This window comes from Zalophus californianus, chromosome 11 (genome assembly GCF_009762305.2).
Source record: "Zalophus californianus isolate mZalCal1 chromosome 11, mZalCal1.pri.v2, whole genome shotgun sequence".
NCBI classification, from domain to species: domain Eukaryota; kingdom Metazoa; phylum Chordata; class Mammalia; order Carnivora; family Otariidae; genus Zalophus; species Zalophus californianus.
Window position 1 is genome coordinate 60,396,539 of NC_045605.1, and position 22,698 is coordinate 60,419,236.

The 22,698-nt window shown below is 38.6% G+C and overlaps 1 protein-coding gene across 2 annotated transcripts; it reads right to left on the reverse strand.

Annotated features, from left to right (window-relative positions):
* Positions 1-10,463: 10,463 nt before the first annotated feature.
* LOC113915148 (olfactory receptor 51E2) lies at positions 10,464-22,356 on the reverse strand. Of its 2 annotated transcripts, none has more exons than XM_027580946.2 (2): positions 22,195-22,356; positions 10,464-13,062 (listed from the first exon to the last, which is right to left on the reverse strand). In XM_027580946.2, exon 2 carries the CDS (start codon positions 13,011-13,013, stop codon positions 12,042-12,044), a length of 972 nt encoding a protein of 323 aa, XP_027436747.1. In that variant the 5' UTR covers positions 13,014-13,062; positions 22,195-22,356; the 3' UTR covers positions 10,464-12,041. The 2 variants fall into 2 exon arrangements, 1 of the variants encoding a protein (XP_027436747.1); XR_003517595.2 differs by lacking the exon at positions 10,464-13,062 and adding an exon at positions 15,094-15,611 and having other exon boundaries at positions 22,195-22,346.
* Positions 22,357-22,698: the final 342 nt, after the last annotated feature.

Consider the following 22,698-nt stretch of genomic DNA (forward strand, 5'->3'; position numbering starts at 1 on the left):
AATATAATATATATAATATATATATACCACATCTTCTTTATCTATTCATCAATCAACGGACACTTGGGCTGCTTCCATATCTTCGCTATTATAAATAATGCTGCTATAAACATCGGGTGCATGTATCCCTTTGAGTTAGTGTTTTTGTATTCTTTGGGTAAATACCCAGTAGTATGATTGTTAGATCATAGGGTAGCTCTACTTTTAAACTTTTTGAGGAACCTCCATACTATTTTCCACAGTGGCTGCACCAGTTTGCATTCTCACCAAGAGGGCAAGAGGGTTCCTTTTTCTCTACATCCTCACCAATACCTGTTGTTTCCTTTCAGGCATTCTCGCAGGTGTGAGGTGATATTGCAGTTTTGATTTGCATTTCCCTGATGATGAGTGATGATGAGCATCTTTTCATGTGTCTGTTGGCCATCTGGATGGAGAAATGTCTGCTTATGTCTTCTGCTTATTTTTTAATTGGATTATTTGGTTTTGGGGTGTTGAGTTTTATAAGTTCTTTATATATTTTGGATACTAACCCTTTATCAGATGTGTCATTTGCAAATTCTCCCATTCTGTAGGTTGTCTTTTAGTTTTCTTGATTGTTTCCTTCACTGTGCAGAAACTTTTTATTTTGATGAAGTCTCAATAGTTACTTTTGCTTTTGTTTCCCTTGCCTCAGGAGACCTATGTAGAAAAAATTTGCTATGGCCAGTGTCAGAGAAATTACTGTCTATGCTCTCTTCTAGGATTTTTATGTTTTCAGGTCTTATATTTAGGTCTTTAATCCATTTTGAATTTATTTTTGTGTATGGTGTAAGAAAATGATCCAGTTTCATTCTCTTGCATGTTACTGTCTTGTTTTCCCAACACCATTTGTTGAAGAAACTGTCCTTTTCCCATTGGATATTCTTTCCTGCTTTGTCAAAGATTAATTGACCATATAGTTGTGGGTTTATTTCTGGGTTTTCTATTCTGTTCCATTGATCGGTGTGCCTGGTTTTGCACTAGTATCATACTGTTTTGATTACTACAGCTTTGTAATGTAACTTGAAGTCTGGAATTGTGATGCCTCCAGCTTTGCTTTTCTTTTTTAAGATTTCTTTAGCTATTTGGGGTCTTCTGTGATTCTACACAAATTTTAGAGTTGTTTTGTTCTAGTTCTGTGAAAAATGCTGATGGTATTTTGGGATAATGATTGCAGTAAATGTATAGATTGCTTTGGGTAGTATAGATACTTTAACAATATTTGGTCTTCTAATCCACGAGCATGGATTGTCTTTCTGTCATCTTCAGTTTCTTTCATCAGTGTTTTATAGTTTTCAGAGTACGGGTCTTTTACCTCTTTGTTTAGGTTTATTTCTAGGTATCTTATTATTTTGGGTGCCATTGTAAATGGGATTGTTTTCTTAATTTCACTTTCTGCTGCTTCATTATTGGTGTATAGATATGCAACAGAATCATAATGAACATTGGGTATTATATAAGACTGATGAATCACAGGCCTGTACTCCTGAAACAAATAATACATTATTTGTTAACTAATTGAATTTAAATTTAAAAAATAAATTTATGATAAAAAAAGAAATGCAACAGATTTCTTTACATTGATTTTGTATCCTGCAACTCTACTAAATTAGTTTATCAGTTCTAGCAGTTTTTGGGTGGAGTCTTTAGGGTTTTCTGTATAGAGTATCATGTCATCTGCAGTTAGTGAAAGTTTTACTTCTTCCTTATTGATTTGGATCTCTCTCTCTTTTTTTTTTTGTCTGATTGCTATGCCTAGGACTTCTTGTACTATGTTAAATCGAAGTGCTGAGAGTGGACATCCTTGCCTTATTCCTGACCTTAGGGGAAAAGCTCTCAGTTTTTCTCTATTGTGGATGATGTTAGCTGTGAGTTTTTCCACATATGGCCTTTATTATGTTGAGGTATGTTCCCTCTAAACCTACTTTGTTGAGGGTTTTTATCATGAATGGAAGTTGTACTTTGCCAAATGCTTTTTCTGCATGAATTTGGAAGTTTTCCATCCATTTCTGTTTTTGGAAAAGTTTGAGAAGAATAGGTATTAACTCTTCTTTAAATGTTTGGTAGAATTCACCTGTGAAGCCGTCTGGTCTTGGACTTTTTTTTGATTACTGATTCAGTTTCCTTACTGGTTATTGTTCACATTTTCTATTTCTTCCTGTTTCTGTTTTGGTAGTTTATGTTTCTAGGAATTTATCCATTTTTTCTAGGTTGTGCAATTTGTTGACATATGGTTTTTCATAATATTCTCTTATAGTTGTTTGTATTTCTGTGGTGTTAGTTGTTATTTCTTCTCTCTCATTTGTGATTTTATTTATTTGAGTCCTTTTCTTTTTTTCTTGCTAAGTCTGGCTGGAGGTTTATCAATTTTACTGACTTTTTCAAAGAACCAGCTCCTGGTTTCATTGATCTGTTCTACTGTTTTGTTTTGTTTTGTTTTGTTGTTTGTATTATCATTTATTTCTTCTCTAATCTTTATTATTTCCTTACTTCTGCTGGGTTAAGGTTTTGTTTAATTTTCTTTTTCTAGATTCTTTACGTGTAAGGTTAGGTTGTTTACTTGATATTTTTTTTGCTTCTTGAGGTAGGCCTGTATTGCTATAAACTTCCATCTTAGAATCACTTTTCCTGTATCCCAAAGATTTTGGACCACCATGTTTTCATTTTCATTTGTTTGTATGTACTTTTTAATTTCTTTTATTTCCTGGTTATGCATTCATTGTTTAGTAGCATGTTATTTAACCTGCATGTATTTGTGGTCTTTCCAGACTTTTTCTTGTGGTTGACTTCTACTTTCATAGCACTATGTTCAGAAAAGATGCATGGTATGATTTTAATCTTTAATTTGTTGAGGCTTGTTTTGTGGACTAATATGTGATCTCTTCTGGAAAATGTTCTGTATGTACTTGAAAAGAATGTGTATTCTTCTGTTTTAGGGTGGAGGGTTCTGAATATATTTGTCAAATCCAACTGTTCCAGTGTGTCATTTAAAGCCATTTTGTTTCCTCATTGATTTTTGTTGTCCACTGATGTAAGTGGAGTGTTAAAGTCCCCTACTGTTATATTCTTATTGATTAGCTCCTTTATGTTTATTATTAACTGTTTTCTGTATCAGGGTATTCCCATGCTGGGTGCATAAATATTTACAACTGTTTGGTCTTCTTGATAGAGCTTCTATCCTGAAGAAGAGGTCCTGGAATGCCCCACAGTGCAGTGTCCCCTATTCCCCAGAGCCTGGCACTCCTAGGAGTGTCTCCAGTGTGCGTGGCATGTGCTCTGCTGGTGTGTCCTGGCCCCTCAATCCTGCAGGCCAGTCATCTGCAGAGCCCTCCTTGCCTGTTGTGGGCAGTGTTTGGTCCCTGGCCTGAATGTGGTGCATTTTAACTAGGTGTGTTCTTGTCTGTTTGTGAATGAGGCCTGTTGCCACAGCCACAGGAACCATAGCTCTGCCAAAACTCTCTTGTCAGAAGACAAGGTGTGAATAGGGGTTTGGGCAGGTCTTCTGGGGGAAAGTGGCCCCCCCTTCTGGGACTGAGGCAAGTGTGACCGGGAAGGGTAGTTCTGGCCGAGTGAGGGGACAGGGCTTGGTGGAAGCAAGTGTTGGGTGTCAGCACTGTGCTGGTTCCCACTGGTGGCTATGCTTATGCTGAGGGGTGGGGGAGGGAAATGGTGCTGACCAGTTCCTTTGTTCTAGCAGGGGTCTCCCCTTGATTGCTGTCTCTCTGGGACATGCTCTGAGAAGAGCAATAACCTCCCCACTGTGTGCCACCGGCGCTCTTGAGATCGCTGTTTCCATGCTGTATGTCTGTGGGCTGTGTGCCTCTTCTCTAAGAGCACCCCCCCCAGTACCCTCCAGGCTCTTCCCAAGCCAAACATGCTGACCTTTAAAACTTCAGGCTTTAAGCCCCACTGGTTGCAGGAACTCATGAAATTCAGCCCCTCTCTCACTTTCCAAGCCAACTGCTATGGGGCTTCATTTTCCCCGTGTGCTGCACTGTGCGCTGGTCTGTCTCTCACCCTTCTCTGTGACCCTGGCTCTCTCCCCACTGCAGCAGCCACGATCTGTTTCTCCCCAGACCATGTCTCTGCACTTCCTACCTTCTTCAGTGTTGCCTCTTCTCCACCTTTAGTTGTGGAGTTTGTTCTGCCAGTCTTCAGGTTCATTCCTGCGGTATTTAGGATGATTTGATAGTCATCTACTTGTGTTAGTGGGATGGGGTTCATCTAGAGTCCTCCTACTCCAACAGCATCTTACAACTTTATTGACTCTTTAAGATATTTTTTCATGCTTTTTATTTTGAGATTTTGTAGATTCACATGCAATTGCAATATTTAATATAGAGATCCCGTGTACCCTTCACCCAGTTCCTCCAATGGTAGCATCTTGCAAAACAATAATGCAGTATTAAAATAAAGATATCAACATTGCTACAGCGAAGATGCGGAACACTTCCAGAGCCACGAAGATCCCTCATGTTGTCCTTTTATAGCCCCGTCCACTTTTCTCCCTCCCATCCCCCGTTTAGTCTCTGGCAATCACTAATGTGTTCTATAGCTCTATAATTTTGTCATTCAAGAATGTCATATAAATGAAATCATACAATATGTAATCTTTTGAGATTGTTTGGGGTTTTTTTTTCCCACTGCATCATTCTCTGGAGATTTGTCCAGCTTATTCTGTGTGTGAAGAGTTCATTCCTTTTAAGTGCTGAGTAGTATTTACAGGGTATGGTTGTACCACAGTTTGTTTAACCATTCTCCTGCTGAAGAACATCTGTGTTTCCAGTTTTGGGCTATTATGCATAAAGCTGCTATAAACATTTGTGTGAAAGCTTTTGGTGAACATAACTCTTCATTTCCCTGGGATGAATGCCTGGGAGTACAAATGCTCAGCCATATGTTAGTTGCATGTTTAGTATTTTTAGAAACTGCCAAAATGTTTTCCAGAGTGGCTGGCTATACCATTTTACATTCAACCAGCACTGTATGAATGATCCAGTTTCCCCATATCCTTGCCAGCATTTGATGTTTTCACCTTTTTTTTTTAAGCCATTCTGTTGTGTAGTGATACTTCGCTGTCCTTTTAATTTTTATTTCCTCCTAGCTAATAACTTTGAACTTTTTATGTGTTTATTTGCATCTGTTTCTTTTTCCATAAAATGTCTTTCCATGTCTTTTGCCTATTTCTAATTAGATTTTTTTCTAGTTGAGTTTTCAGAGTTCTTTATCTGTTCTAGATACTCGGCCTTTCTTAGATATGTAATTTGCAAATATATTCTCCCACTCTGTAGATTGTTTTTTCATCCTCTTAACTGAGTCTTTGACACACAAGCAGTTTTTAATTTTAATAAATCTTAATCTACCAATATTTCCTTAAAAGAATCATACTTTTGGTGACAAGACTAAGAACACTTTGCCCTCTATCCTGAAGATTTTCTCCTAAGTTTTTCCAAAAGTTTTAGATTTATGCTTACATTATTTTTTTTTTACATGCAAGTCAGTGGTCAATTTTGAGTTAGTTTATATATGTATTGAGGTACAATTAACAAATTCATTTGTAATATATTTAAAGGCTACAGTGTGATGATTGGTATATACTGTAAAAGGATTCCCACCATTGAGTTTATTAACACATCCATCACCTCACATATTTAGTCTTTTTCTTTCTTTCTTTCTTTCTTTTTCTTTCTTTCTTTCTTTCTTTCTTTTTCTTTCTTTCTTTCTTTCTTTCTTTCTTTCTTTCTTTCTTTCTTTCTTTCTTTCTTTCTTTCTTTCTTTTCTTCTTTCTTTCCTTTTTTCTTCCTTCCTTTTCTTTCTTTCTGAGAACATTTAAGTTCTATTCTCTCAGCAAATTTTAATTATCCAGTATAGTATTATCAACTGTAGTCACCATGTTATACTTAGATCCTCAACATTTATTCTTCTTATATAACTGAAAGTCTATATTCTTTTACCAACTTCCCTATTTCCCCATCCACAGCCTCTGGCAACAACCATTCTGCTTTCTGTTTCTATGAATTTGACTTATTTTCTTCTTGATCAAACATATAAGTGGTACTATGCAGTATTTATCTTTCTCTGTCTTGCATATTTCATGTAGCATCATGGCCTTTAGATCCCTCCATCTTGTTGCGAATGGCAGGATTTCCTTCTTTTTTAAGGCTGAATATTCCGTGCCTTTTCTTGTTTCTGTATCTTAGCTATAGGGAATGATATTGCAATGAATATGGGAGTACAGGTATTTCCTTGAGATAATGATGTCTTTTCCTTTGGATATATATCCAGACAGAAGTGGAATTGCTGAATCATATATAGCATATTATTAAAAATAATTTTTAATTATTTTCATTCTGTTTTTCATAGTGACTGTACTAGTTGATGTTCCCACCAAAAATGTACAAGTGTTTCTTTTTCTCCACATCTTTGTCAACACTTGTTATCTCTTGTTTTTGGATAATATCTGACACCCGCTGTAATATCCACTATTGTTTATTTTTGTATTCCTTTCACCTTTTACAGGGCCCAGAACATTATAAATGATTCTTGAATATTTAACTTTGAATGATATAAAAAATGGACATTGGGCATGAATTTTCACATGGGCTGGGAGAATTGGTGGTGACCACCATCGGAAAGAATCTCAGATATGTGATGCTGGTAATCTCTGGTTGTAAACACTTATTGACAGTAAATCTTTTCTTCTAATAACAAAAAAAGCTTGGGGAAATGTCTGTCCCCAGAAACAAATAAATTTATGTTCTGTCCTTATTTCTTGTCACTCTAATCTGGAGTAAATGATTTGCTGCTCAGAGATGGGGGCTAAATGAAATTGCTGGGGATGGGAGCTGTCCTGCTTATCAGGCAACCTCAGACTCTGGCTCTCAAGGGGAATTGGCTACCTAAACTAGTGCCCTCCACTGACCAGGCCAACATAAACATGACTGGGAACAGGGCAGTGTTTTTATGATCTTCAGTCCCTGGAGATCCTTGTTCACTGGGAAAGATACTCTCACTTCAGTGAGTACTTGCTTAAGACCCAGAGGCCTCTCACGGCAGGCGCTGCCTGGGACCACCTGTATGAACTGACTCACCTCCCCAAGTTCCCAGAGGGCCTCTTCCTGTAAGCCCTTCTAGATCAATGGGAACCAAAAGGCAAACACTCTCCCAGGACTGTGTCCACGTGAACAATGAATAAGCAATGGCCAGAACACCCCCTTTAGTTTGCCACCTTCTAGAAAGCAATCACATTTTCCTGGGACAGCTTTGAAAACTATGGCCTTCTGTTGTTTTTCCTCCTTTGGTGCATGAGATAAATCATTTCAATCCCGTTTGAATCCCAGTTGAATCTTACTTCCCCCACTCACTACACTTAGTCCTGGTATAGGTGAGAGAGAGAGAGACCCAGTTCTTAAACTCCAAGCTTCCAGGCTAATGACTAAGTAGATGAGTGTTTAAGAAAAATCTGTGGCTTGCTTGCGACAGGCAGAAACTCACATCTCTATCCCCTCAATATCACTGTGAGGCAGGGATTGTCACCCGCCACCTCCTCCATGGTAATAATGAGTACTTATTGAGTTCGTACTATGTACTAAATTCTGTGCTAAGCATTATGTGTGGATTGTTGCACATAATTCTCACAAAACCCTGAGGGGTAGATATGGTTATCGTCCCTAATAAACAGAGGAGGAAAACAAGCCTCACAGAGGGTGAATTGGCTTGATGAGTCAGAACTGTTTGCTCTTCCTATTGGATTGAGCTTCCTTTTAGAGAGTTTGTGCATATTTCTGGGGTGGAAAATCCCCATCTTTGAGAGCAGTTTTGAGTTTTAGAAGAGCCTTTAATGGCAGAATCAGGGGTAGGAGATCGAGTTGATAAATACTGTTTGGGCAAATAGCAGGTGTGGCCTCAGGGAAGGGACTTGGCTTTCACTTGTGAGGCAGAAGGCTGTTTCCAGGAGTCCCCTGCAGGGTTCCAGCCTTGCAGGCCCTTTGGAATTGTTCAAGGCTTCTCAGTGTTCAGAGCACATAATATTCAAAATAGGATGGGATTTATAGATTATCTAATTTAATCACCATGTTTTATAGAGTTAATTCAGAGAGATTTATGTTCATTAGAAAAGGTCACCCACCTAGAGGTAGAATAGGAACTATAGCTCAGAGCTCATAAATCCCATTCTAGGGCTCTTTCCTTCCCTTAATACAGGAGATTGAATATTGTCCTCTTTGGGTACTTTTATACAAGGGTATTTTCTTAAACCCAATATATCCAAAATATAATCATTTCAACATGTTCTTTTTTTTTTTTAAGTTTATTTATTTATTTATTTATTTATTTAGAGTTTGAGCTGGGAGAGGAGCAGAAGGGGAGGGAAAAGGAAGGGGGAAGAATCTTAAGCAGACTGTGCTGAGTGCTGAGCCCAACATGGGGCTCTATCTCACAGCCTTGAGATCATGACCTGAGCTGAAACCAAGAGTCGGATGCTTAATTGACTGAGCCCCACAGCTGCTCCTCAACATGTTCTTGATAAAAAATTGATGATGATAATGAAAATTTTACCTTTTTTCTTTCATGATTATTTATTGTGGTAAAATAAATATAACATGAAATTTACCATTTTAAGAATTTTTTAAATTCTTAAATGCAATTTTGTAGCATTAAATAGTTGTACATTGTTGTGCAACCATCACCACTATCCATGTCTGGAACTTTCTGGTCAGTCCAAATTGAAACTATGTACTCATTAAAAACACCTCATCCTCCCCCGCCCCAGCCCCTGGTAACCTCTATCCTACTTTCTATCTCTATGAATTTGCCTGTCCTACATCTTTCATATAAATGGAATCACACAATATTTGTCCTTTAGCTTATTTCACTTAGCATAATATTCTCAGGGTTTATCTATATTGTCAAATGTATCTAAATTTTATTCCTTTTTATGTCTGAATAATATTCTATTGTATGTATATACCGTCTTTTGTTTATCTATTTCTCTGTCGATGAACACTTGGGTCATTTCCACTTTTTTGGCTATTGAGAATATAGTGTTGCTATGAATATTGGCAAACAAGTCTTTGAACTACTTTTTAAAAAGTATTTATTTATGAGAGAAAGAGAGAGAGAGAGAGGAGGAACAGAGGGGGAGGGAGAGGGACAAGCAGACTATATGCTGGGCTTGATCCCAGGACCCCGAGATCATGACCTGAGCTGAAACCAAGAGTCGGATGCTTCACTGATCTAGCCACCTAGGTGTCCCTGAACTACTTTTAAAAATGAAAATCTCTATTTCGCTTAGCATAAGTCAGTCAGAGAAAGACAAATACCATATGATTTCACTCATATGTGGAATTTAAGAAACAAAAAAATGAGCAAAGAAGAGGGAGAGACAAGCCAAGAAACAGACTCTTAAGTATAGAGAACAAACTAATGGTTACCAGAGGAGAGGTGGGTGGGGGAATGGGTGAAACAGGTGATGGGGACTAAGGAGGGCACTTGCGATGAGCACTGGGTGTTGTATGGAAGTGCTGAATCACTGTATTGTATGCCTGAAACCGATATTACACTGTATGTTAACTAACTGGAAATTTAAATAAAAACTTAAAAAACGAAAGCAGTGTTTAAAAGAAAAAAAATGAAAATCTTAGGGCAGAGGGAAGGGTGGGGGAGATGGCAATAGAATATGATAAGTTGGGCCTGCACTGGGATACTGTGAGAGATTTAAAAGCAAAACATGCATGCTTTATTAAACTGTCGATCTGGCTATGCTCTTAGGCATATGGGGGTAGGCAGGAGGGTATGATTTAAGGTTGAGTAATGCACAGGAAGATAGAAGAGGATGGAGGTTATAGGGAGAGACTTACTGAGGCTCAATCTAATAAAAAAATAAAAATTATTTGGGGTAAGTCCTGATACCTGAATCTCTACTTTTATAGAGCATGGACATCTCTTTGTTTCTTTAGGGAAGTCACCCATTTCCTCCATCCTCTCTCTTTCATTCAGCCTATTCTATCTGCGTTGATTAGCTGCATGACTTTGGAGGCCACTTTACTACCTTTGAGCAAGGAATCACAATTGGATGCTTACAGATACATATACTACGAAGGCCCTTCTGCAGGAGAGAGGTTGAGTGTCTGAGGTTCCTTCTCCTAAGAAAGAGCCCACAGGTTGGAGTCTCCCCCATAGTTTATCCACCCAAGTCCCCCACCCAAGATCTGTTCAGTGAAGCTTCTAAGGGAACCCGATGATTGAAGTCAGATTTCAGCTTCTCATGAAATCTGATTTCAACCATACAATGGAAATATCCCACCTTGATGCATTCAGCATCTTTACAGTTGTGCAAACAGTACCTGGGGTGGGAAAGTAGACTAGGGAATCTCCTGTATCTTCAAATCTGAGTTTATAGGATTCTATAAGTATAAAAGCAGTATGTATAACACTTAGCAAAATTTAAAATAAAATTTTATTATATCTTATACCTGAATTAAAAACCAGACATTCAAAATATTTGACAGGTACAGAATATACTTAAAAAGGGAAATATGATTGAGAATATATAAGAGATAAATAGACAAAAATATTCTTCCTTAATCTGGGAAGAAGCAGGCTGTGGAACATGAAAGGTGGCTATAAAACCTGAACAGTATTCTGGATTTGTTACTCATGAGGGCAGGGTTATGTCTCAACACAAATACATTCATCTTATAAGGCACACAGCAGAGAGAAAACAGGATTTGCACAGGCTGAGGAAATAAATGGCAGATGTTAAAAAGGAAGCAATATAACATGGAAATTAAGTAACTGTGTTTGGTTATCAAATTCAATTTCAAATCTTGGCACAGCACCCACAAACTGTATGGCTTAGTTATCTTGTTAATGAAAGTCTCATTTCTCTCACTTGTAATGGGAGGCAAAAATGGTACTTACTCCAAAAAGTTGTGAAAATCAGATAAAACCACTAAAGCACTTAGCATAGTGCCTGGAACATGATAAGCACTCAAGACATGTTCATTGGCATTACTGTGTAGAGCTTAGATAAATTCCCAGATAATGCATAGTAAACCAACAGTGAGGTCTGTGACAAGCTTTGTTTTATGTAAATTGTCAGTTTCATTTTCTTCATTTTGAAAGTTGCGCATCAGCTAAACAAGATCTCCATAATAAAGACATTTAGAAAGTAAAAACAAAAATGAGTCACTATTAATTTGAGCACATTTCCTTCAAGGCAGAGGTGCTTTTCAAGTTAGTTTCAATCATGTGTCCTTATTGTTTATTTTTTAACATTATATGCATGTTTCATTTTATAGCAGATTCTTTAAAAGTCACACAATATTCCTTTTATATAGATTATTCCACATAATATTCCATTAAATAAATGGACCATACTTGAGTTTACTATTCCTTACTTTTATATATTATATCCTAGTATTTTTAATATGATTTCTCTAAATAATTGTGTAACCAATATATTTTATGAAAAACCTGCTTTCTGCACTTAGGGATATTTTGTTAGGATAGATTTCCAAAAGTGAGAATATAGCATTAAAGCATAGAACCTTTAAAATTTCTTGCTACATATGCCAATTATACCATCACCTTTGATGGTCATGAATTTATATTTCAACATTGTGAATTTTCATTAATAAAAACTGCTAATTTAATAGACAAAAATGCTGCCTAATTATTGTTTTAATATATGATTTCTCAGATTACTAGTCAGGTAGAATAATTTTCCCCTTGTTAAAAAGCCAGTTGTATTTTTTGTCACTCTTCTCTGTTTTTTTACTACATATTGGGGATATTGGTGGTTTTTCTAATTTAAACTTTTGGTACAATAATAATATCAATAACATTTTGACCTATGGAAGGAAATAATGGTGGCCTCCAAACTTTCACCCCAAGCAGAGGCAGAATTCGGAGGCCACAGCTGAGAAAATCATCGATACGCTTATAGGCAACTAGAATTAAGCTAGCATTAGGAAATCCTTATGTCACGCCATTAAAAATAAGGGAGAGTGGAGTGGTAAGGATCACCTGTTCTCCACAGCCTGAGGGTCCTTGTCATAGCTGATCTTGAACATAGCTAGCACCCGAGTTCTGATCTGTTTGGTCTTGGCACCGTAGATGATGGGATTGATCACAGGAGGCAGAAGTAGATAAACATCACCCATGAGAACATGCACAATGGGATCAAGGCTGTTTCCAAAACGGTGTACCACTGAGAGGCCAATGAGAGGAACATAGAAGGCTAACACCACACCGATGTGTGACACACAGGTTCCAAAAGCCTTGGCCCGCTCTGACTTGGAAGGCAGTTGTAGAACTGTTCGTATAATCAGAAAATAGGACAAGGAGATGAAGAGGACATCCACACCCATAACCAACAGAATGGCAGTAAGACCATAGATCACATTGGGCAACGTGTCTGCATAGGCCAGCTTCATCATATCCTGGTGCACACAGTAGGAGTGTGAGAGCACATTGGAGTGGCAGAAGGCCAGCCGCTTGATGAGCAGAGGCAGTGGGATAAAGAAGAGGGATCCACGGACCACAGCCACCACGCCAATCTGGGCTGTTACTGTATTGTTGAGCACTGCTGCATGGCGCAGTGGGTGGCAGATGGCTATATAACGGTCAAAGGCCATGGCCAGCAGGATAGTGGACTCAATAGCTGAGAGAGCATGAATAAAAAACATCTGGGTAATGCAGGCATCAAAGGTAATCTCCCGGGAATCAAACCAGAAGAGGGCGAGGATCTTGGGCATGGTGGATGTGGACAAGGCCAGGTCAATGGCTGCCAGCATGCAGAGAAAGAGGTACATGGGAGCATGTAGGCTGCGCTCTGTCCTTATGATGAAGACCACGATGCAGTTTCCAAACACTGCCACGGCATACATTGAAAGCAGGGGGAAGCCGATCCAAAAATGGGCTGCTTCTAATCCTGGGATACCAATAAGTACAAAGGTTGTATGTGTGAAGTTGCAGGAACTCATAGCTGGCATCAAGAAGGGGGTGCTGGAGAGGGTGAGGTCACCCTGGCAGCCTGCTAGCCTGCTAGGACATGGAGCACAATCAGAGAGGCCAACCCTGGAAACCTGGGAACTGAATGCACCTTAGCTCTCCCTCTCGTACTCTCCCTTCTCACTCTTCCAAGCCCTTTAGGCTCTTTCATAAGCTCTGAAGCCCTCTTCCAAAGGGAAAGAGGATAGTTCAAACTCATTTATCAATTGCCCCTCTCAAGGTCCATTTACATTAAAATTTTTTATTTATTTATTTACTTTATTAGAGAGAGCAAGCACAAGTGGAGGGAGGAGCGGAGGGAGAGGGATAAGCAGACTCAGCGCTGAGTGTGGAGCCCAACATGGGGTTTGATCCCAGGACCCCAAGATCATTACCTGAGCTGAAACAAAGACTGGAATGCCCAACTGACCGAGCCACTCAGGCACCTCCCATTTACATTTTAAAAACGGAACCTGGGGAAAACAATGCTTATCCCAAAATGTATCCCAATGCTTATCCCAAAATGTATCCTTTCCAAATTCCTTTGGACTCCTTCTGGCCCACACCTTCATTACCTGGATATTGGGTGGTCCTTTTCTCAGATAGGTGTTAACAGATACCCTACTGAGAACCCTTTCCAGGTATGTTCTCTTTTCTTTTCTTTCCTTCAATTATTCATTCATTTTATAAGCATCTACTTATACGACCTACTATGTACAAGGCTATTTGCTAGATGCTCATGATACAGAGATGAAAGACACATCTTTTGACCTTCAGATGCCCTACCTATCGTGGAAGATAGACAAGTAACCCAATTATTAGAGTTTTGGAATAAGTGTTAGCTTAAGGTGTGCATTTAATGCATGGGAGGGGGAGAGGCATGATCAGGGGAACCTTCCTGGCAAAGATAAGCCTTTTGTTCAGTCTTCAAACATGAGTAGGAATTAGACAGAGAAGGGAATAATGGGTATATGAAGCCAGTGGGGATAGGGAATTTTTTTTTCCTTCAAATTTTCAGGATTCTGGATCCCCAGGTCTAAGGTCAGCAAGGGGAAAAAGAAACACAAAAATGGCAGTTTTTAAAAGATGAGAAAAAAACCTAAGAAAAAAAGACCACAAGTCAATCTGTTAGGTAAAAAAAAGAAATGCCTTTGGAGGTCATCAAATGAAAGGGAGTGGCTCCCTCCAGTGACTTATCTAGAGATGAAGGTGCTGGCAGGGTGTGTGGCTTCCAGCGGATCCTAGCTGCCTGGCATGGTCCCTTGTGAAGGCTTTTCTCTTTGCTCATGGCTGATGTGTTTCTCCACACCTGAAAGCTGCCTCCAGGCCACAGTCCTTTCCCCAAGGAGAACTTGGGTCGAGTCTTGATACTCCTAGAGCTTGTCTTTCCTGGAAACTCTGCCAACAAGCCATTCATGTTAGGGAAAGCTTTTCGTTTTTGGAAGCCCAGCATTCCTCTGCCCCTGCCCTGCCACCCAAACACCTAGGATCTGACCTCATCAAACACTTTCTCTTCTAGGCTCCTTAGGTACCCTGGTCTTTAGAGCTAATTGTTTCTAAAGAGCTAAAGGCTTGGCTTTAAGAAGAAGGACCTCTGAATCTTGGGAATTAACTCTGCAGGTGTCTTCATCGGTGGTAGTTATGTAAAACTGTTCATCTCCCCAGGATTCTTCTTCACTCCTCATCTGGGTCCATACTGCAGCTGGGAGATTCTCTTTCATTTGGTTTTAGGGGAGAGGGTTTGGAGACCAGCAGTCTTAAAATATAGTGTGATAAAATAGGAACTAAAAGATTTGACTTGGATTATCCCCATCATGGATAAGCAAGGAAGAACAAATCCAAGATTCAAAGGTCACAGAATTCACACCTCTGACCACTATTTGCTCTTCTCCCTATCCTCAGATCTTATGCAAAGACATAATAGCTTTATGTGAGACAAATGTGAGATCCCAAATTTGGCCACAAGCTGCTATCAGAGAATGAGAAGCCCTTTTAATAGGCATATAATTGCATCCTTCAGTGAGATAAAAGATAGCTTATGTCTTGTATCCATCCAACCATCTATGTATCTGTCATGGGTAGCTTAGGGAGAGAGATTCAGAAATCTAAACAAGTCAGGCTGAAAAGTATGGGTAATGCTAAGGAAACTTCCCTGGAGGGAGGCCAGCTCACTTGACCTCTGTGTCCAAGAGAAATGGGGCCCTTACAGTTTGTTGGCAGGATAAACAACAGTTCAGAATGAACAGTGATGGGTGAAATGATAGATTTAGGACTTTACACTTTACACTGTTCATTACTTCTATTCTTATGTCTCTGTCTCCTCATCTGTAAAATAAAGGGTCAAGCTAGTTGATGTTCTAAATATATTCCAGCTTTAATTTTAAATTTTTGTTTCATGATCACCAGTTTTGTTTTAAATTGACAATGTAGGCCATCTCTAGAATTCTGTGATTCTATGTATCTTTGGAATGGAGAATTTTTATCACAGCTCTGCATATCTGGTCTTCACACTGTAGATGATGGGGTTCATTACAGGAGAGATCAGGAGGTACGTGTTAGCAATCATTGTATGAACATAGGCTGGGGCTCGTTTCCCAAATCTGTGAACAAAGGACAGACTGATCAATGGAAAGTAGAAAATAGCAACAGCCCCAGTATGGGAGATACATGTGCTGAAGGCTTTCTTCCTCTCTTCTGGGGATGCAATGCTGAGGACAGTCTTAATAATCAAAATGTAAGAAAGGAGGATGAGGATTGAGTCCACCCCAACAGTAGAGATCATGGCAGTCAACCCAACTGCATTGCTGATCCTGCTGTCTGTACACGAGAGCTTCATTACATCAGGGGGGAAGTAGTAGGAGTGGTGGAGCACGTGGCTGTGGCAGAAGGACAGTCTTTTAAAAAGAAGTGCAACCCTTGGTGTCAGCCTTAGTGTCCCCCTGATGACAATTGCCCCTCCAATTTGAGCTATTCTGGAATCAGTTAAAATGGTGGCATACCTGAGTGGATTAGAGATGGCCACAAAACGATCAAAGGCCATGGCCAACAGCACTGAGGATTCCATGATAGTGAAGAGTTTAATAAGGAACATCGGTGACAAGCAGGCATTAAAGCTGATTTCCCTGACGTCGAACCAGAATATACCCAGAATATACCCAACATGGTAACTAGGGTGGATACGGACAGGCTGAGGTCAGTGGTGGACAGCATGGAGAGGAAATAATACACGGGTTCGTGGAGGCTGGGCTGGGTGACAATGGCAAAGAGGATCAGGCTGTTTCCCGAGAGGGCGGTTATGTAGAGAAAGCAGAAGGGAATGGAGATCCAGGTGTGGAAGGCTTCCAGCCCGGGAAGTTCACAGGAAAATGGTGGAAGTAGATGTGGTATTCCCGAAGTTTGAAATGCTGGATTAAAAATACAGAGTTCCAAGATGAAACTCTGGAACAACAACAAAACTGCATTTTTTTGTATTAATCCAATTACAAATAATTTTATTCAACCAAAAACTAACTGAAGACAAATATTTATATACTATGTAAAAATGAATTTCTCATTGAAATTGATAAAGGAATCATTAAGATTTCAACTGCTGTAGTAGGTACCATTCTTTTTCTTATATGTACCTCAGCCCATCATTTTTCTTTCCTGGGACCCTTTGCTGGTAGCTACGTTCATACTATGTGACCTTTCCTTCCATTTCTCCAGCCAGAGATGACTGGATGAAGGGAAGTCACTTTACTCAAGATTGGTCAATTATATTTCACCTTTTCTGGATTTTCAAATTGTGATAAAGAGGTAGCAGGTTAGTTTTTCCATATAGTTGGCATCAGAGAAAAGTAGACTGGGACTGTGGAGCAGCAATACTACATTGGCCTCAAGTGTAGAAAGCAGAGAAGCTTATAGACAATTTGGGAAGCCAGAAAATATTGAGAGAGATACTTATGATACAAAACACATATGACACGCTAATAGATGGCTTAGGCAGCAGTGCAGTCATGTGCAGATTGTCTATGGTATCTAACCTTGAAAGTGACACCTGCAGTGTAGCGTCTGGTGTCTCATTTGGGAAGTGGAGTTAGAACACAGACCTACCACCTTAGAGGCCTCTGTCCCCTCCCCCCATATGATATAGCATGCTGCCTTATACAGATAGAGTTCTCTCTTCATCTGCCTGAAGACTGGTTGTTCTCCATTTTGTTAAGACATCCTTTTTAGGAGATATTTAATAGAATTTTACTGTTTTGCCTTGGAGGGAAAGATATACCTTTACTGTGAACATTACTTTTCATTTTTCATTGAGTACAGAATTTCAGGCTCTTCAGATGGGTATGTATGAGTTGAAAGGGGAGTCTTGGGAAAGCAGACATTAGGGCTGTAACTGGAAAGGGTTCAGTCAGTAAGGTAACTGTTCCTCAGGGGAGCCTAAAAGTTTTCCAGATCACTCACGTTCACCCAGATAAAGTACCTCAAGGATTCCCTAAAGAAATCTTAGTTTAAAAAAATTGGGAAATATTTAATTGAAATCAATGAAAAATTAGAGGAAAAAGAAGTGCTAAGTTACATGAATTGACCCAGTAAGTAAACTATAACTTTAGACTCTACAGTTCAGAGTCGTAAGAATGTCCTCAGGGAACCAATGAAATTACTGTTAGAAATGTATGATCAAACCTCCTAATGGGAATAAGAGTTGACAGAAAGGAAACATTCATTAAGAAAGGGAGCATTTTCTTTTTGGCACTGCTTCTGGTGCCTGTTTATTGAGTGTCATGAATACAACTGACATTATGCTGAAATGAATTGGATACAGACTTGCTCAACTGGCATGCATTTCAGTTAATTATGAAAGTTTGAAAGTTAACAAGTTTTACAAATTTGATGTTTAACAAGTTCTGTTAGCGCTTTTCATAAATATATTGATTTCTGAAAACATTTTTAGTAATTATAGTTTTTAAAAATACATATTGATCAGAAAGGCAAACTAAAACTCTACTTTTTAAATGAATAGTACTTATGATAATTAAAAAAAAGGGGGTTCACCTCTCACGTTCCACAAGTCTTTGACCTGTTTATTTACTATTAATTTCCAGAACCTGGGTCTCAACCTTTGAGGTTAACAACTTCCTGGGGTCCATGGGAGCTAGACTAATTATGAAAAAGTTCATAATTGCACACACAGTTCAATTGTGTGTAAAAGGCTTAGGGTATCTGGAGAAGTCTTCTTAGGAAAATCAGTGCTTGAAAGATTGCTATGTTTTGTGTAAATAGAAATGAAGTATTCCAAGGCTACTAGAATAGCATATGTGAAAGTGTTGAGCCAGAATGAACTCTTAAAGAGTTTAAAATCAAGTGAGGGAGAAAGAATAGCACTGTTTATAAATAACTTCAACATCTAGGGTACAGTGGTGAATGACAAAAAAGGGTTATGGGGTTGCAGAGTGCCTCCATATCTGTCACTTATGTCTAGCTATTATGAAGATTTTCATGATGCTTGTCGCTATGACATGCAATGATTGAGTTGTAACTTTTGTTACGGAGTGCTAGGAAATTTTATAAGAGATCTTTTTTTTTTTTAATTGCTATTGGAACAATTTCTCTTTCATCCTAATTTCTTCATGGCTCCCTTTACATTATTTTATTAATTTAAACAATTTATTCATTACACATTTTCATTCTTGTCAGTTTTTTCCCTTCCCTTTCTTGTTGAGGGATCAGAAGAAAAACATAATGTGTAGGCTGAACTGATCTGAATTGAGTCTGGCAGAAGAGAACTCCCTAAAATTCCTTCCTTTCCATTGCTCTACAACTGTGTCTTCCCGTACCCTCTCCTCATCCATGCTGGGTGCAAACATAGAAGATTCCTTATTGGTTTTCATAGCCACTAACTCCATCTAAGCTCTTGATCACCCATCACCAACGCTTAGTTCATTTCAGTATCAAACTGGGAGCTCACTGGGTATTGTGTCAGCACTAAGGATATGAAGCAGATAAAATGACAGTGCTTTGGTGCCTGAGAAAACCAGAGAGGTTGTCAACACCTCATCTTTTTAAGGCTGAAAACTGTATCTTTAATAAGAGCGCAGTGACTCCTATGAAAATGAAAAATTACCAGTTTGGGGAACAACTACTGCATGCCAGGCACACTGCATATAAGAGGATTCAGAGACAAATACCTCTAGCTGTAGAGTGCGTTGGATGAGGTATTTCTAAGTGATAAGACAGGATAGTTTGGAGCGACAGATTCTGAGTGTGTGTATACATGAATGTGTCTGTGTGTGTCAAGAAGAATTAGTTCCAAGAACTCTTAACTGAGTAGATGAATTAGAACTGTGTAATATTTTGATGGGTGGATGTGAGTTTACAAGGATTAAAAGCAGGAAAAGGGTGTTCTTGACATAGATAAAAACATAAGCAGAAACCAAATGAAGTAATAACAGGGTTGGTTGGACAACTTACAAGAAAATTAAAATGCTGGAGCCTTAAATATGATGCTGGGTGATGTGGGAGCTGAGCAAGAGAAATCAGCCGGGCCAGGACATGAACATCTTGCATTCCATGGAAAGGAGAGGGAACTTCAATTTTAGTTGCAGAACATCAAGAGCTAGGCATTTCCAAATATTTTATGAATAACTAAACAAATCATTCTTCATTTGTTCCCTTAACCCTAACAAAATTCCTTTCCTTCTTTAGTATCTTAGATAGTACCAGTGGCTCCCTTTCCGCAGCTTCAATTCTCAAGTTATACCCCAAACCATTAATGAAAGCTTCCCACACATTTATGTAGATGTTGTCAACATGACATTCAGTTCAACTAAGATATATTGACCATCTTTCTTAATTGGCCCCTGTGCTTTGTTAGTATGGGAAATAAGAGACAAACCCTGTTTCTCCCTCAATTTCCTGCCTTATCTTTTATAATGACAAAACGTATTATTTGAAAGACAGTCTGCCTGTGTTTATTATCCCTTTACCTTCAGTAATAATCTGGGTTCTTTCTCTAATGACTCTGAGGAAATTCTCCAACTCATGTCACCAATGACTTTCTAAATACCAAGTCCAAAAATTATCTTCAGATTTGTTTTCCTCTCTCTCATCTCAAATTTTCACAATTTTAGGCACCTTTTCTTTGTCTTTTCTTTAGGCACTTTCTCCTTCACTAGCTTCAGTGATAGTTATTCTGTGTTTTTATTTAATTTCTTTATTGAACAGTATTTTTGTTCTGTCTTTTCAGTTGTGGTATTCTTTAGGAGTCCTTTTCTTTCAGGAAGCCCCTGTTTTTTTTTTAATTTTATTTTATTATGTTATGTTAGTCACCATCATACATCATTAGTTTTTGATGTAGTGACCCACGATTCATAGAAGCCCCTGTTTTTTTCTTGCTCTCCAGTATACTCTCCTTGGGATATCTTAGTTTTTCCCACAGCTTTAAATAGCACTTATATTCAGATGACACGTGAATCTGAAATCTAATTATAGATTCTCCTGCGTTCTATATTTCAAAAGTTAACAGGATCTTTGAAGCCATGGCAAAATGTCTGGGCTGAAACTTGAAGGCAGTCATGAATCCTGGAACTAGAGTGAGGTGATCAAGTAGGCAATTTGAAAAACTAATGGACAGCAGTTTGAAGAACAGGTCAAAGCTCTCTGCTTAGTGCCAGTGGAAAAAAAAATGAATAAACTAACTACCCTTGAGGCATACTCCCACCCATAATCCCTCAGATACCCCAATCACAATATGAGCCAAATGGATCTCATTCCTTCCCCCATTCCAAACCCGACTCTCTCTCCTATGCCTCATTTGTCTGTAAATGACATCAAACTAACAAATCATCTAATCAGAGTTACTGCCCTCACATACGCACATACACACACTCTTCTCCCTCTCTCTCATCCCCTACATGCCAATGTTCATTAAATACTTAATGATTTTACTTCTAAAATGTCAAAAACTGGAGAATCCAGAGTTTTCTATTTGAGGGCCGAGTAATAGCAATGTGGTTCATAGTGGGTGCTTGAAGCTGTACTTCATTGTGCTTTCCTTAATTGAACAGACTTACCCGTTCATATCAAAGAATAAAGGGGGACTAATGGATTTATCAGGGGGAGGTACTAAAATTCCCCCAAACTACTCTGTGCTGCTATCACCCTGGAATCTGTTCAATCCCTCCTCTCCAATCCACGTACAACCTTCCTTTTCTCTTGGAAGATATAAGCTATAGTCTCCTAATTAATTTTCCTGTCCTCCCAGATCACAGTGATGCTCTTCTTTCATTGAACTGTTATGAGCTATGGCTTCTATGTCTTTAACTCCTGAACAACCATATAGCATTATCAATATTGTCCAAGCCATTGCTAATGGCATCGCTATAACATGTGACTGATCTGGGTTCAGGTCCTTGCTTAGACACTAACTAGTTTTGAGAATTTTTGTAGCAATAATAAAAAATATTACTCATAACAACAGCTACCATTTATTGGAATTTGTTCTGTGAAAGTTACAGAGCTAAGCATTTGAGAAGCATTCTTTTAATTCATATTACAACATCATTTGGCAAGTAGTACTAAATTCACTTTGATTCCCCTTTTCTGGTAACCGAGTATGAGAGAGGTTATGAAACATATTCGGAATCACACACAGCTAGTGAATGTCAGAATTAGGATTTTAAACCTAATTTTTTTTAAAAAAAATTCCCACACTTATGCTCCCCAAAACTATGGTTTCATGTATAAGTAGTGTAAACTTTCTTTGATCAAATTTCCTCATCTATAGGTAGACTATATACTGCACGTAATACAGTGCCTCACATGCAGTAAGTGTTCAAAATTGGTATTTTTTTTAAGTTTTAGTAAGAATAATTGGGCTTAGAAATGCGTTATTCAGCTCCTGACAACCTCTTTGGTTTTCTCAAGCACCAAACCACTAACTATGATAACTTATATAGCACCCTAATTAAGCCATTTGCTTAACAAACCACAAACTGTGCAACCCACATGGGGCAGACAAAATGCCCTTTCTCTGCAGGGTTCCTGAGAATAAATAATTCTAAAAATTCTGCTGTCCACCTCAGCCCACCATCTCACTATCTCATCTAATTCTGAACATTGTGAGGAAATTCTTGCTGTGGATAAGAAAGTTTGGCTCACCTAGAGTCAAGTCTTTTCATCGAACAAAACAGTTTTACTTACAGAGTTTGTACAGCAGTTCTACTTGTCCCTCTCAGGCTGACTGAGAAGGTTGAGGAGACTTCAGATTCCAGGGGGAGGACCGAGCTTATGAGGAGACTTGTTCCAGCCTGAATGGAGACAGACACAGAGCTGAGAGGCCCATTCCTGGTGGTGGTGTCACTCACTGTGTCTCCAGGGGTATGGTGGTTCCCAGAAGACTTCTTTTGCCTTATACAGTCTTTGTTTGTTCCATTACGTAATTACTTATTGTGGTCATGTGCTTTATAGGCTGATGTAATTTTTTTTTGTCCTTGTGCCCTTTTATTGAAGTGATTTTTTGTAAAAATAATTTTAAGACATAATTCATATATCATAAAATTCACCCATTTAAAATGTACAATGCAATAGTTTATAGTAAATTTACCGAGTTGTACAAGCATCATCATGGTCTACTTTTAGAAAATTTTATTACTGCAAAAAGAAATCCCATGCCCCTAAGCAGTCACTCTAAAGAGTATTTTAAAA